At 40.9% G+C, this 17,187-nt stretch overlaps 1 protein-coding gene across 5 annotated transcripts in view; it reads right to left on the bottom strand.

The window, feature by feature from the left end:
* phactr4b (phosphatase and actin regulator 4b) overlaps positions 1–17,187 on the bottom strand; it is an 82,532-nt gene that overhangs the window by 31,166 nt on the left and 34,179 nt on the right. For 2 of the 5 annotated variants that reach the window (XM_023980242.2, XM_023980244.2), the window contains exons 1-3: positions 14,057–14,186; positions 2,151–2,257; positions 2,004–2,048 (exon numbers count right to left, since the gene is read on the bottom strand). In XM_023980242.2, the coding sequence (XP_023836010.1) occupies positions 2,004–2,048; positions 2,151–2,257; positions 14,057–14,130 (226 nt within the window). In that variant the 5' untranslated portion in view covers positions 14,131–14,186. Of the gene's footprint in view, positions 1–2,003; positions 2,049–2,150; positions 2,258–14,056; positions 14,187–17,187 lie in introns of those variants that run through there. The other 3 variants (XM_023980246.2, XM_023980243.2, XM_023980245.2) reach the window with 2 other exon arrangements.

Below are 17,187 nucleotides of genomic sequence, written 5' to 3'. Positions count from 1 at the left end.
AAAGAAAACACCAGAACTTTGCAGACGTAAACTTGTGTCCGTTATTTTTACTATTACAGGCCACCTCAGCTACAGACTGAGGCCGGTAACATTGCCAGAGAATTTAATGTTAATTTCTCTACAATAAGCCGCCTCCAAGGTCATTTTTTTTTTTGGCAGTACGTCCAACCGGCCTCAAAACCGCAAACCATGTCTATCCACGCCAGGCCAGGTCCTCCACACCCTGCTTCTTTACCTGTGGGATCGTCTGAGACCAGCCAACCGGACAGCTGATGAAACTGAGGCGTATTTCTGTCTGTAATAAAGCCCTTTTGTGAGAAAAAACTCATTCTGATTGGCTGGGCGTGGCTCCCCAGTGGGTGGGCCTATGCCCTCCCAGGCCCACCCATGACTGCACCTCTACCCAGTCATGTGAAATCCATAGATTAGGGCCTTATGAATTCATTTAAAATTGACCGATTTCCATAAACACAACAATTTCAATGATTTTACTCAAAATAATTGAAATTGTTGCATTTATATTTTTGTTCAGTATACTTGTCAAACATAGGATTTTGTTATGGATTGGCGTGGGGGGTCGGTCCGTTGGAATGTTACTCACTAAGATTTTTGTTAGGGTCCAAATTGGATGTTATTTACTATATTTATTGAATATTATATGAATCCTCTAATTTAAAATGGCCAAATTGGGTGCAATCAATCAGCTTAATGTCTCAGAGATCCAACTATATTTCGACAAAATAATGTTGCAGGAATGTTAACCTTATCAGAAACGATTTCAAAACAATTTGAAATGGCGGGTGTCAAAATCCTCTGTCTTGTGCTTTTTGAGGTGGAACAACAAACTGTTTGGGCAAAATACAGAGACAGAAAGAAGGGAGCGTGAAGGGACACACAAACGACTCCTTCCCAATGGAGAGCGAGAGAGAGCGAGAGAGAGAGAGCGAGATATCGGCAGATCCAGCCAGGCTGTTTTGGTTAGAACGAAGAGCATGTTTAAACCCACTACCTGGGGTCACATGCAACATGACAACACAGGGCACTGAACCGACGTGGGGTGTATTCAGTGATGTGAAACGTTCTGGAAGTCACAGATAGGAATAGAGTGAACAGAGCTGGCATGATCTGACAGACAATCATATCTGTTCTACACGATACATTCCTATCTGAAAGTTCTATCATGAACAGGCTCCTGGGTTTAAATATTTGTTTTCCTTCAAATCCTTTGAGCGTTTGATTGAGCCTGTCTGGAGTGCCAGGTGGGCGAGGTTTTCACTTTGGGGACTATTATATTGGTTCCATTGTGCTAGGCAAGCTCAATCAAGCACAGCTAAAGTATTTGCTGATTTGAACAGATGAGGTCTCTGACCTTCTTGGGCTGTCTCTCTCGGGTAGGAGCGTTTGGCCAGTAACCGAAAGGTTGCTGGATCAAATCCCAGAGCCGACAAGGTAAAAAAAGTGTCGTTCTGCACCTGAACAAGGCAGTTAACCCCACTGTTCCCCAGGCACTGATGAAGTGGATATTTATTAAGGCAGCCCTCCGCACCTCTCTGATTCAGAGGGTTTGGGTTAAATGCAAAAGACACATTTCAGTTTTACAACTGACTAGGTATGACCCTTTTCCCCTTCCCCTTCTCTGATTCTGAAGATGGAGTCTGTAGTTGTACGGCCCTTTCTCACTGCCCCACATAAAGCCAAACTGGGCTGGCTTCCAGAGAGCGGGAGACAGAGCTGGGCCAATCCGCATGAGCCCGGAACCTGTCGACCTGGAAAACAGACTGGGCCAGGCCTCTTCAGCAGGCAGACGGCACGGAAGCTCAACACACAGACTGGTGCTAACAAGAAAGGGAGGGAGCCCATCTCCCTTGCCTACAGAGGGCGCCATAGAGAACTGAGCTGTCTGCTGTGCGCCGAGAAGCAGCAAAAACAAACTGCCCCATAAACACACCCAGGTCTATATTGCACTACTACACAAACCACAATGAACAAGAAGCCAAACTTACCACGATTTTCCATTACAAGGTCTGAGGCGCAACAGTCAACGGTTCCTGAAAAAGAAATGGCAACATTATTTATTAGCCTGCAGAGGTAAATGGCAAAAGGTCAACTTTAATGAGTAGCATTTATGTAAAAACTGAAAAGATGTACACTGTAGAAGGTCATTGGTGTTGGGAGGTGGTGGTCTTCAGCAGCAGTAGGTAGGTCTGTGGGGAGAGGTTTCAGGCCTCCCTGGAGATGCCCTCTCGGCTCAGTCCCTCTGTCCAGAGAGAGCACAACACACAGTCAGTCACACACAAATGGGAGGGGAGAGCATTTTACCAGCTATAAATGGGGATTGATAAACTCAAGTGACATTCCACATAAAACAACACTTACATATTTAGAGGATTTGGAGTGAGGAGAAGGGTAATGGCATCACTATGACACGCAAACACACATTGTCTTGACGATTGTTTGAAAACTGCATTTTTCTCTCTTCAGATTTACACCCAAATCTGAATTCTAAGCTATTTAATAAAAACAATTAGCAATGAACACATTGTGGTGTGTGGTAACTAAATATTAACTTGGGAAAAGAGAGTTAAAAGACATGCTCATTTACAGTCCATCTAGACTAAAACACACACACACACACACACACACACACACGACTCTAGCTGCAGCTCGGTGTGACAGTGTCATAGCCAGGGGGACAATATTAAACCTTGGGAACAGAGCGGGAGCACGTTTGCAACTTATTTTTAGTGTCGCCAACTCGAGCAGATCTGCTGTAACAGGGACCTTTTTCAGGGAGAATGAAGGACAAGCACAGGAATGGTGTGGGTGCGTGCGTGTCAAGGGAGAGATGGTGGAGTGTCAAGGGAGAGGTGAAAAAGTGTGGGTGCAGGCTTGGGTTGAATGGCTGGAACCCGGTTACCAAGATTAAACACCCAAAACCACTCCCTTTTCCCGGGTTAAATAACTGTGAGAAACCAATAAATTATTTATATTAACAGCATGACGTTAAACTGTTAATATGCAATGTCTAAACCTGGCTTCTCTACGGCCTTCTCTCTGCATGATCAATCATAAATGCTCATGGTGTGGACAGACCATCTCGGTATGGAATGCAGTTCACACCGCATGTAGACCCATCATGGTAACTTTAAAAAAAAATACTTGCGACAGGTATGCTTACATTTGCTGCAGCATAGCATACTGCTACAGTAATATAAGGACCGAATGCACGTCTAATTTACACATCTCCATCTGGCTTTCGGGGATCAGTGGATTTTTGAATTGTAAAGATATTTTTTATTGCAGCTGCAGTTTTAAAACAGCCTATCACTCGAATATCGTTGCTTTAAAATCAGAGCATGCGCTAGCAGACTCTCCATCAATTCCCTTCAAATTGCATGAAAATAGATAATCCTGTTCAAGACATTCTAGCCTACCTCTTTCAGGTAATACATTCAATGCAGTATTAGCTTTACATATAGCTATGAATGATGGGTTATGCATAATAAGCTTCTAACTTATAGACTCTGTGTCTTTTGCAATACGCATGTGCCTGTGCTCCGCTGGCCTCTAGTTAAAAAACCCTGTCAGGAAAAGCTAGAATAGCTTGCTGGACATTTTATATTTAAGAAAATTTTTATATACGAATAGACTATTTGAAGAGGGACGCAAGTTCGTTTGCTGAATGTTAAATACAACAGTCAACAGAACTGATGTTTAGTTTGAAAGAAGAACGAACGCACGATGGCAGTAGGCTGTATGCAGTTATTTAGTCAGACCCATAACCATTCAAATCTTCATGAAGGGAAGTGAAAGCCATCTGCATCTAATTCTAGTCCTATATTATTCAAGCATGTCATTAGAATGATAAACGTAAAGACCACGAAAATCATTTAATTTAGTGTAACGATCTGGGTGTAGTGGGTGCGAAGTCAGGCGCAGGAAGCAGAGAGTTCAGTGGTAGTGCTAATTTAATGCACAAAACGGCAAACATAATCCAACCCACAAAACACAGGGCGCACACAAAACAAATGCCCCAAAACCGGGGACTGAAACAGTCCAGCAAAACCCACGAAATGAGAAACACGTAAACCCCAAAACGTGCACCCTAGTCACACAAACAATCCCGCACAAATAGCAGGCGGGCCTACTGGTTAATATAGCCCGACTAATCAACCAAACACAAAACAGGTGAAACCAATAAACAGAAAAGGGGGAAAAAGGATCAGTGGCAGCTAGTAGGCCGGTGACGACGACCACCGAGCACCATCCGAACAGGAAGGGGGAGCCACCTAATGTAGGAATCGTGACATTTAGCTTAACTGTTGAAAGTGAGGAAGGAATGAAGCAACAGGAGGTAAGAGAAAGGGGTAGGCTAGTAACATCAGGGGAAATATTAATAAAAGGTACAGTGCCTTCAGAAAGTATTCAGACCCCTTGACTTTTCCCACATTTAGTTTACAGCCTCATTCCAAAATTGGTTAAAGTTTCCCCCCCTTAAAATCTATACACAACACCTCATAACAGACAAAATAAAACAGGTTTTTAGAAATGTTTGCAAATGTATTAAAAATAAAAATAAATGAAATTTACATAAGTATTGAGACACTTTGCTATGAGACTCAAAATTGAGCTCAGGTGCATTTCCATTCATCCTTGAGATGTTTCTACAACTTGATTGGAGTCCACCTGTCGTAAATTAAATTGATTGGACATGATTGGGAAAGGCACACACATGTCTTTATAAGGTCCCACAGTTGACAGTGCATGTCAGAGCAAAAACCAAGCCAATGGGGTCGAAGGAATTGTAGAGCTCAGACAGAGGATTGTGTTGAGGCACAAATCTGGGAAAGGGTATTAAAAATTAATTTGCAGGGACCACGTTAGGTGTAATGTCTTTGTGTGTGGTGAGTGAGTGAATGAGTAAGTGAGTGAGTCAGAGGTAAACGGAGAAAGTAATGAAAAGGCTGGAGGAACAGTAAAAGCTACAACCGTTCTAACTTGCTGCCCATTCAGAGGCCTTATATTACTACCATCAGATCATTTCCTGCAACCTCCCACCATGAAATGGTTATGACTTGCTTATAGTTGAGAATGTTTGGGCTAAAGTCTTACTTATGCTAAGGCACAAAGTTACAGGTACAGTGGTTAACAAAGGTTAACTTCTTATGGCTGCAATCCCGCTAACGGGATCGATATGACAACAGCCAGTGAAAGTGCAGGGCGCCATATTCAAACAGAAATCTCATAATTAAAATTTCTCAAACATACATGTGTCTTATACCATTTTAAAGGTAATCTTGTTGTTAATCCCACCAAAGTGTCCGATTTCAAATATGCTTTTCAGCGAAAGCACTACAAACGATTATGTTAGGTCACCACCAAACCACAATAAGCACAGCCATTTTTCCAGCGAAATATAGCAGCCACAAAAAGCAGAAATAGAGATAAAATTAATCACTAACCTTTGATGATCTTCATCAGATGACACTCATAGGACGTCATGTTACACAATACATGCATGTTTTGTTTGATAAAGTTCATATTTATATCAAAAAAGTTTTTAAGAGTTTACATTTGCGCGTTACATTCACTAGTTCCAAAAACATCAAGTGATTTTGCATAGCCACATCGTATCAACAGAAATACTCATCATAAATGTAGATGATAATACAAGTTATACCTCTCCTTAATGCAACCGCTGTGTCAGATTTCAAAAAAGCTTTACGGAAAAAGCAGACCATGCAATAATCTGAGACGGCGCTCAGAACAATAGCCAAATTAGCCGCCATGTTGGAGTCAACAGAAACCAGAAAATACATGATAAATGTTTCCTTACCTTTGATGAACTTCATCAGAATGCAGTCCTAGGAATCCCAGGTCCACAATAAATGCTTGATTTGTTCGATAATGTCCGTTACTTATGTCCAATTAGCTACTTTGGTTAGCGCGTTTGGTAAACAATTCCAAAGTCACAAAGCGCGTCCACTATAACGTGATGAAATGTCCAAAAGTTCCATAACAGTCAGTAGAAACATGTCAAACGATGTACTGAATCAATCTTTAGAATGTTGTTAACATACATCTTGAATAACGTTCCAACCAGAGAATTAGATTGACTTCAGTTGAGCGATGGAACGGAGCTGCCTATCATGTGAACGCGCGTGGTCAAAGCATGGTCAGCTCGTGGCAGTGGTGACTGATTCCTGTTTCCTTCAAAGTTCTATTGACTGTTGACATCTAGTGGAAGCCGTAGGAAGTGAAAACTCATCAATATCTCGCTGTAATTTCAATGAGAGCTTGGTTTGAAAAATCTGCACCCTCAGAAAAAATCTAAACAGGAAGTGGAACTTCCTACTCAATACTGCCCCTGCAGCCATAAGAAGTTAACCTCATGGCAGAGACACATAAGAATGATGCTCCATCCCAGTAATGCGTGTTGGTGCTTGGTATGTAACAATGTAAAGGCTTGACCCTGACTCAGTCTGCTCTGTTGAAGTCTTCTATAAAAAAAAATCTACAAGGAGGGAGCCAGCGCTGCTTCGACAGAGCCCAACAAGCTGTGTACTACCAAGAAAACAACCTGCCAATGTCCTCGAAACAGGTCTTCATGCAGTTCTTCATGGTTTAAAACAGGTGTATTCTACAGGTACTTAACCATGAAGACATTGATCTAAGTGTCATTTTGTAAATCTGTAAAAAAAAAAAAAAAAAGACATTGCAAGGCCAGCGCTCAATAGCTGTGCACTCTTTTTTCTGCATCACAAGTGAATTTAGGGTTGGGCGGTTCATTCACTAGCCCGATCAGTGAATTGGTGGGGGGGGGGGGGTGGCAAACACGTTGTAAATTCCTTGCAAAGACTCTTGTCTCCCTGACCATGCCGTATGGAGAGAGAGAGGTCACAGTAGAACAAAAGTAACGCTCTCCTGACAAATTCTACTACATCCCAAATTTGAGAATTGAACAATATTCCTATTTTGAATGTGTAAATGGTCAGTGGAGAAGCCAGCTACGACCGGTCCGTTTTGTTTCATGTTTGTGACCTCATGAAAGACAATACAGCCACATTACCCTAACTCTGTTTATACAGGTTCCTCAGTTATGAGGCTTGCATCTAATTCTTGTATAAAATGAATGAGTAAAGATGAAACTATTTGCAAAAATGTAATGTGATGTTAACCTTTAAAATGAGAGAATTGGCCTTCGTTTTAAAGTTTAACTTAGTCAGTAGCCACACCCAAGTGAATAGACATTGGTTGGAAATTAGGAAACAACCCCTTTTCCACTCTTGGATAAAAGCCTCAGTGACGAAAAGTCAACTAAGTTCCAAATAACGGGAGTACTTGTCCTCCACGACAATGCATTGCTTTTCCGAAAGAGCGATCGATAGTGGCATATGTATTTATGTGAGAATAGTTTGCCAGGTCCGATAAAGACCCATGTTCCTTAGTCTTCCTTCCAAAACCCCCTTCTCTTCTCTCCTATCGTGTTATAACCAAACTGTTTCTGTTTAGTCCACTAGGGACGGTATTTCATGTATAATGTATTGTATATTCTGTAATTGTTTAATTCATTAGTAAATAAAAAATGGAGCTAATATGTGTATTATTGATTTATAAGTAAAGGCTGGGTTCGTGTAGATAACCAAGAATTTTACGACGTTCAGATGAGACTGATATTAAGTAAAGAATAATTCATGACAGATTGACTGCTATTGATATAAAAGATCTTCAGATCTTTAAGAGCGGATTCAGGAGATCGCCGCTCTACATAAACGAATGCTTCCGTGGTGCCCCATGTTATTAATGGTTTAATTGTTGCATGGTTTAATTAAATTACGTAATCAATTAAATGTTAGGTAATCAATTTGAAAATAGCATGTCATCTCATTTAACCATAGTATAGACACGACAGCAGTATCCAGATTTTCATACCGTCCTACCGTTTCTGTATAAACAGAAGAAATATACCGTATTCCCGGGGTAAGGGTCTTTCTATTAATAAAATGGGGACAATGTGTGACATTGGGATAAACATTTCTAAATGGTTAAAAAAGAAATGAAAAAGATTTCATGCAGTTCCACATGTACTTAGTGGAATAAAAGTGAATATACAAAATTGGTCCATAACTCCACCTATACAACAACATAGGCCTAGGACTATAGATCTTTTAAGCGGGGTTCATACAGACGCGCTCCAGCAGGTATATTTCACTGGTCATCCCCAAAGCCAACTCCTCATTTGGCTGCAAAAATCACCAAAGCTGGAGTCTTATATCTCCCTCACTAACTTTAAGCATCAGCTGTCAGAGCAGCTTACCGATCATTGCACCTGTACACAGCCCATCTGTAAATAGCCCACCCAACTAACTCATCCCCATATTGTTATTTGCACCCCAGTATCTCTACTTGCACATTCATCTTCTGCACATCTATCACTCCAGTGTTTAATTGCTAAATTGTAATTATTTTGCCACTACGGCCTATTTATTGCCTTACCTCGCTAATCTTACTACATTTGCAAACACTGTACATATATTTTTCTATTGCGTTATTGACTGTACGTTTGTTTATCCCATGTGTAACTCTGTGTTGTTTGTGTCGCACTGCTTTGCTTTATCTTGGCCAGGTCGCAGTTGTAAATGAGAACTTGTTCTCAATTGGCTAGCCAAATTCAAGGACTTTCAGGGAATTTTTCATGCACTTAATTGTAAAGGACGTCAATGTTGTATAATTGTATATTTTATATAAATTGTACACATAAGGCCTAATTGACCATCCCCAAAAAGAATGTATACATAAAAAAATGTCATAAAAAAGTATGCCATTACCACTAAGAAAAATGAATTTTTTGGCCTTGCCAATGCATTGATATTTTAATTATATTTTAAAATCTGTGACAATAATGTGGACCTTGCCTGACAGATTGGATGCATGGTGATTTTTCTGTAACCTATGTGGCCGAGGGAGGCGCATAATAAAACCATGAATAGCGGTAGCATTAATCTCACCATCGCTGTTTTTATAATGAGAAAGTGACCAAAAAACACGTTCCTTTTTTAATGGAAGGATTTGTATGGAAAGCCAAGTTGAAGCCAGAGTTTCGCAACACCCTTCAATTGAAGTGACTGGAAACAAACGAAAGTGGCCACATTTATCACCAAAACCACTCAAAAATGAAATCACGGACAATTAAGAGAGCAGGGGTACATAAATTGGCTACAATAATTACAAGGACTTTTCAAGCACCAAATTTGAAGGTAGGCCGACTATTCATGTAATAAAATTTTTGAGCTCCAAATTCAAGTAGGCTACTTCTGGCCCGTTGTATTGTTTAAAATTGCAGGTGTAACATGGAAAGCAAAATGTATGTTATTTCATTACCAGATCATATTGTGAATAAGCCCACTAGGCTATGTCATTTGTTGTCACTATATCTAGAATAATGAATAGGACTAGCGTTGGGGGTTGCGCAATAGTCTATACTATACAATTGAGCACGATAGACTTGGTGTCCAATCCGAGGCACAATAACATATGAAAACATGAAATTCTCAGTTAATCAAGCAGACAACAGATGATAAACATCAATTTGCTAGGGATATTAGATCCAAAGTGGATCCAGGCACAACGGTTTTCACAGACTTAATGAATGAGACACCAAAATATTCTGGATATTCCTTGCGAACACCTTTTTTCCAGCACGTTTGTTGCATCGCATGCACTATCACAACAGATATTAGTCACTTGACTGTCATTCTGAAAATTCCTTCCTGGGTCAGATGGTGTGAAAATATCACGGCGTAACTAAATCAGCTTGATACCAAATGCACATCCAACAAGTAATATGCAAAATTATTGAAGAACCGCGTAAATGACAGTATTGGTTTAGGTTTTAAGTATCAAGGTTCCAAAGACTGGGCTTAATATAGTATATAAGAGGTCATACAATAAGTTTTGTAGGGATTCATATGTTGATGTAAAGAATATTTGCTGGTCTGTGGTGTGTAATGAGGAGCAACCAGACGCTGCACTTGACACATTTATGAAGTTACTAATAAGCACACACCCATTATGAAAATTACTGTAAAAACTGTAAAAATCCCCTTGGATTGATAAGGAATTTAAAAATTGTATGGTTGAGAGGGATGAGGCAAAAGGTATGGCAAATAAGTCTGGCAGCCCAACTGACTGGCAAACATACTGCAAATTAAGAAATCATGTGACTAAGCTAAATAAAAATAAACTATACTATGAATAAGATAAATAATATAAAGAATGATAGTAAAACGTTTTGCAGCACCTTAATTTTGGGGGAGAAAAGCCAACTTGGCTCCTTCATTCATTGAATCGGATGCCTCATATATCACAAAACCCACTGATATTGCTAACTACTTTAATGACTTTTTCATTTGCAAGATAAGCCAACTTAGGGATGACATGCCAGAATCAAAATGTTGACACTACACATCCAAGCATATCTGACCAAATTATGAAAAGAGAAGAACTGTACTATTGAATTCCCATAAAGTCAGTGTGGAAGAGGTGAAAAAAAATATTGTTGTCTATCAACAATGACGGTCTGACAATATTGCCACATTTGAAATGTAATCCTACTAGGAAGTGTGTGCCCTCAGGATGGGGAGGGAAGCTAAAGTCATTCCGCTTCCCAAGAGTAGTCAAGCCCCCCTTACTGGCTCAAATAGCCGATCAATCAGCCTGTTACCAACCCTTAGTAAACTTCTGGAAAAAATTGTGTTTGACCAGATAAAATGCTATTTTACAGTAAACAAATTGACAGACTTTCAGCACACATATAATAGTGAAGGACACTGAACAACCACGGCACTTACACAAATGACTGATGATTGGCTGAGAGAAATTGATGATTAAATGATTGTGGGGGCTGACTTGTTAGAATTCAGTGCAGCTTTTGACATTAGAGTTCCTTGTCTAACAGAACACAGAGGGTGTTCTTTAATGGAAGCCCATCAAACAATCCAGGTAGAAGCAGGAATTCCCTAGGGTAGCTGTTTAGGCCCGTGCTTTTTTCCCAATGTTTACTTACGACAACACTTAAAGAGATGCAGTTAGTTTCGGAATAGCAAGGAATAAGTTAGTACTAAATATTTCCAAAACTAAAAGCATTGTATTTGGGACAACTCATTCAATAAACCCTAAACCTCAACTACATCCCGTAATGCATAATATTGAAATAGAGCAAGTTGAGGTGACTAACGCAAGCAGGTAACTGACGCAAGCAGTAGAATCAGATTTAAAGAAGCAAGTAAAAATACACCTTATGGAACAGCGGGGGCTGTAAAGTAACACTGCCTTAGCAGCAGCTAATGGGGATACAAGGTAAGGTGAAATGAAAGAAATACAAGGTAAGGTGACTCTTACGGTTAGAAGCATTTGATTTTGCAATCGCATACATCATTTTGGATTTGTGTTATCATGAAAACTGTTTTAACCCTGTAACATAAGGAGACAAAAAATGTTACTTAGACTGCATTTTTGAGATCTCTATACAAAAAAAGAAACTGTCCAACAGCTAGATCCAGGATTCTTACAGGGTTCAAGGATTCTTACAATGTTCTTACAGGGCTCAATGTCTAATTTAACTGATTCATGCTTAATATATAATATAACGACAACTTACACTGCCATAAATGCAAGGACAGAAAAGTTACACAATTTTGGACAAATCCATCAAGACACCAAAACAGTTTTAAATCAACTCATACATTTTATTGAATATAACAATGATCCCCCTTATATGTTAATGTAATGACATGAAAACTCTTGGCAGATTATTATCAATGACTTATCAACAGCTTTGTAACAAGTTATTGTGAGAAATCCTCACTGGTACCTTAGTTTATAGAAAGACCCATAAACGGTATATCGGCCAAGCCTACCAAATTAAATTTCTTGCATGAGTGATAGCGGGGGTACTAGTGATAGCAGCGGGGGAGGGGGGGGGGGTAGTGGATAGTTATATATTGGGATATTATTATATGATATCTTGTATCATTTTGGCGATATCATTTTTGTGCTAGTTTGCTTTACCTGCACCAAAATGTCATAACTTGTTCTCAATCTTCTTTTTATAGGGAGCCAATTAGTTTTCAGCACTTTTATTTCCATAACTGATCAAAACTTCTCATGGTTCTCGTCTCTGCAGCAGACATGGAGAGCAATATGTTTGTAACATCGAATTGCAATAAAATCACAGTACTGAATTGCAAAACATATACAATTGTGTGAATCGCAATACATATTGTATTGGCACCTAAGTATGGTAATAATATCATACCGTGAGATCCCTGGCAATTCCCAACCCTACAAATGACTATCACTATACATTGTCTTTCTTTAATGAATAGTGTGTTAGTAACCCATGACTACATGGGCAAAAGCCTGTTTAGACAATGTGACGGCTGTCATCCTGAGAGGCCCCATTGACCAGAGCTATAAATACACACCGTCCAATCAATGCCCTGCCGTGAGGTAATAATTCTGTCCAGGACACAGCCAAGGACAGGGTTCTACTGCTCTATTACACTCACACACAGCCATTACCTAGACTAATAGTCTGTCTAGGACTCAGCTATGCAGAGGGTTCTACTGCTCACACACACACTTCCCATCATCAGGCTACCATTTAATATGACTGATTGCTCTCTTTCAGAAGCATCATTACCCCTTATGAGTTTCTCTTGCTGTATGAGTGTAGGAACAAAGCTTCGCTTTTCAACCACAAAAGGAAGCTAAAAGGGTAAAGGAATGAAACTGAACTGAACAAGTGGCAGTGACACCAGATAAGCCCCATCCTTTCCTTGAGTTCAGAGCCTGGGCTAAATGTATTGGACTTTTAGCATTGAAAGACAGGTAGTCACTGAATTATTGGACAAGGTGCGAGCGCACACACCACAGAGGCAGCAGACGTCAGGGTGGTTAAAGATGACGTTTCTCACACTCCTGACTCGCCCAGTACCACTGCTTGGTGAGTCACAGCAGAATCTGGAGCAGAGTGGCGAGCATTTCCAGATCTTAGAAAAGTGTGAGTGATCTTATACATCTCACTGCATGTGATTTGAAACAGAGAAATGTGCTCTCTCGCTCACTCTTCTTCTTCTCATGCTCACTGCTGGGCGATACCGCTGCACTCAATCAATGCTTTTCAGCACCGCCACAGTCTCACTGTGTCAAAGTCAAACAGTCCAGAGACTTCAATCACTCACTCTTCCACCACAGCGATGCCAGATATACACCACTTGTCTTTGACACATAACACGTCAGTCTCCAGTCCGACCACACCTGACCTCACACTGACTGTCAAGCAGGAGGGTGCGAGACCTGGCACACGCATTGGTCAGTGATAGTCCTGACTAATTAGAGACCGTAAGGATTTCCACCGTGGTGAGTAGCCGATTGAATTGATCCTGATGAACTCTGGGTCAGTGGTTGTCTTATAACTCGTTCCGATTGATATGAAAGATTCTCTTGCCGTAGCAAACAACCTGAGGCGACCCGCACAGACTAAACCCACAACAACTCGGAGGGTACTTTTAAGTCCTGCTATTGCCTGCACCCCTCCCCACACACCCATTTCCACCTCCACAGTCAACAAGTACCAGGCATCACAGGTCAGAAAGCACAGGTCAGGAGGAATCACAAACTAGTTGTTGCTTGAGTCACTACTATATAATCATTTGTAGAGTGCACCACTTTCACTGGCTGGCACTGCACTAGCGATGATTCTATTACAACGCGAGCGGAAACGGGAGCAGCTGGCTTGGTTATGTGATCTTTAAATAGCAGACCAGCCCACCTCTCACTGCAGGGTTGCTTGGGTTTTGGGAACAAATAGCCGCCAATAAAGCAGAGGAAAAAAAAATGTTATTCCCAGTTATCTCCGCTTCACAAAGCCAACACTGAGCTCAGCCTATGACATGCATCTAGCGCTACACATCTAGAAGTAGATATGCATTGCCAAGCACCGCAGTTGTCCAGAACCAGAGCCTAAAGCAGGTGGACCCAGTGCCATACTCACTGCTCTGGAAGGGCCTTTGACAGATCTCTCCCCTGCCAAAGGTGTCTTGGAGCTGGGTGCGCAGTGGCAGACATACAGCCTCTCTGGTCCCTCTCGTGCGAATCTCTCCGATCAGCACCGCTCCCCAGCCCCCCTCTCGGATACGGACAGAAGATAGAGTCTGTTCTCAATCCGGGCCAGCTACACGTCATCACCGCACCTACCCCAGAATAGCACCACTCACCGCAGGGACTAATGGCCCACTTTCCCAAGGAGCCCAAAATGCTCCTCTCCTCTGAAAAACTTTACTTCTTCTCTCCACCTGTTTAGAGCACTGTTCAACAGTAAGCTAGTGCAAATGGACCTTTGAAATTCACTGTTCTTCGGTCACTACGAGCAATGCGAATGTGTTTTTATCCTCTGCCCAAAAGGCAGAAGTAAGGACTCCACTCAATGTGGTCTGTGGAAGTGAAGTTCCTGATTACAGTACATACAGTAGACAAGATCTTTGGCTTGGACAGCTGTCATGTATCAGCATAATCTAGCTTGAACCCACACCTTTTGCATGGTCGGTATTTTCACACACCCATCTCCCAAGCTCTCTGCATCCCATATTTCCGTCCTCTTGCCTAAATGCACTTCCACTGTTTAAAGCCAGTGAGTCCGCAGTCTCCGCACCCTCCACCCTGCTAGTGGACTAAGATGAGGGGAGAACAGAGTACATTAACTGACAGCATTTCTGTTAGCCGGCAAAAATAAATACATGAAAAGCCGATAAAAATGGCCGGATAAATAATGCTTTTTAATTCATTGGTGTAAATACCAGTCGATGAAGATACATTTCACCGTCATGCTTATCGGTCTATAGGTTAGTGTAATTAAATTGGCCTGTGTATTCGTTAGTCATCATGCATCTTATTTATCCAACACAACTATCATACGCGCACGCATACAGAGCCTATTTTGAGTGGGATTTCTTCTGCAGCTCCTCAGCTGGTTGCTGCTAGAGTAAAACATGTACTTTTTTAAGCCCATTCATTGCGCCACAAATCCAAATCGCATGTTTAAAACAGTTTTATTGCACACTTAAAAAGAGCTAAAAAAAAACAACAATTCTAAACTGGTAATTGAAGCACGACTCCTATTCAACATTCAAAAGCAGGCAACAGCCTATTAGTGCGTCACCCACCACTGCAATAGGAGCTGAAGGCAGAATGCATTTTGAAAACATACTTAATTGTTTGAAACCTTTTTCAAATAGCTTACTGTGAGGAACTATAGTTTTAATATTATAACTTGCAATGGATATACATATATATATTTTTTAAATAAACACTTTCCTACATTTCCTGTGCAGCAGGCCAGGTACTTCTATGCGTGCTCAGGTGTGCGCACACTACCTCAACATTATCAGAAAAGACAAACCAGACACATGCTCAACGCTCATATGGAGCACACCAAACAAAAGACAATGAAAGAGATGGACAAATCTCGTAAATTATGGTTATGAAATAATCCAAAACTTGTTTCTCACAAGTGTATAGCAGGTTGTGAACTCTGCAAACAACGTTTCCACTCCAAGAATGATTAAGGTAAATGACTAATTAATAAATTAATTAACAGATTAAAAAAATAATTTATGACAGGATAAGACAATCATAAGAACAATGTACATAACAAAACTCAGACAAATAAACACACACACACACGATACAACACATTTGGACAAGAGAGTTATCAGCAATGCCACAGTGTAGCCTACAAAAATATAATAATCAATAATTTCAAGAAGCCTTCTGAAACTATCTTCTATGAATCTCCCTGCCAAGAAACCTGCTTGATCATGGTGGATATCTTGTATGACTTCTCTAACTCTCAAGGAAATACATTGACAGTATACGGGCATCACAACCAAGTAACGTGAGGAGTCTCCAATTTAAGTTTAATTGGGTCTTTCTATTGACCGTTTGCATCTTGCTTTAATAATAAGGAAATTACTCCCTCCTGTTGGGTCCTGGATTGGTTTACAGCACAGAAAGAATAGTAAGGGTTTCTTAATTTCTGTGAAAACGTTTTACATACCGCAATTGGAATTCCATCTAAAACATGGGGACTCTGCCATTTTGAATGACTCAATGGCATAAAGTAATTCCTCCTGCATGATAAAACCTTCACCTAAAAGCTGCTGCTCATCTGTACGTTGCAGGTGGGGGATATTCTTGGATTCCAATCCAAGATGGCGTAGCAGTCGGACGTGTCTCTTTGTCTTGTCCTGTCCCGTGTAAATAGTCTTCGTATTTTTCGTATACATTTCGTATATATTTTAATTTCACTTTCCATCTAGGAACTGAATATACATTCCTACATTCCGCCTCACCCAATGTGGTACGGACCTGCTATTTTTTATACTTTAGAACCGTAACCCCAATCAGAAGCTAGCCAGATAACTAGCTACTAGCTAGTAGTCAGTTAGCCACTGCTGCGGTCTTCACCCTCAACTCGGACACAGCCAGCTTCAATACCCCATTCATTCTTTCCTTTACACGGATCAGTCGTCCTGGTCCCTTTGCAGAAAAACAGCCACAAAGCATGATGTTTCCATGCTTTTCCACCCCCATGTCTTCAAACCTGTTTGAGGTTGTGGACAGGTGTCTTTTATACTGATAACAAGTTCAAAGCATTCTTTGTCCTCCAAACACGACGAGTTGAGTTTTTACCAAAAAGTTCTATTTTGGTTTCATCTGACCATATGAATTCTCCCAATCTTCTTCTGGATCATCCAAATGCTCTCTAGCAAACTTCAGACGTCTGGCACTGCAGGATTTGAGTCCCTGGCGGCGTAGTGTGTTACTGATGGTAGGCTTTGTTACTTTGTCCCAGCTTCTGCAGGTCATTCACTAGGTCCACCCGTGTGGTTTCTGGGATTTTTGCTCTCCGTTCTTGTGATCATTTTGACCCCACGGGGTGAGATCTTGCGTGGAGCCCCAGATCGAGGGAGATTATCAGTGGTCTTGTATGTCTTCCATTTCCTAATAATTTGCTCCCACAGTTGATTTCTTCAAACCAAGCTGCTTACCTATTGCAGATTCAGTCTCCCAGCCTGGTGCAGGTCTACAATTTTGTTTCTGGTGTCCTTTGACAGCTCTTTGGTC

This window comes from Salvelinus sp. IW2-2015, linkage group LG35 (assembly GCF_002910315.2).
Source record: "Salvelinus sp. IW2-2015 linkage group LG35, ASM291031v2, whole genome shotgun sequence".
Classification (NCBI taxonomy): Eukaryota; Metazoa; Chordata; class Actinopteri; order Salmoniformes; family Salmonidae; genus Salvelinus; species Salvelinus sp. IW2-2015.
Note: the sequence above shows the minus strand (reverse complement) of the source record. Positions and strands in the feature narration are given on the sequence as shown.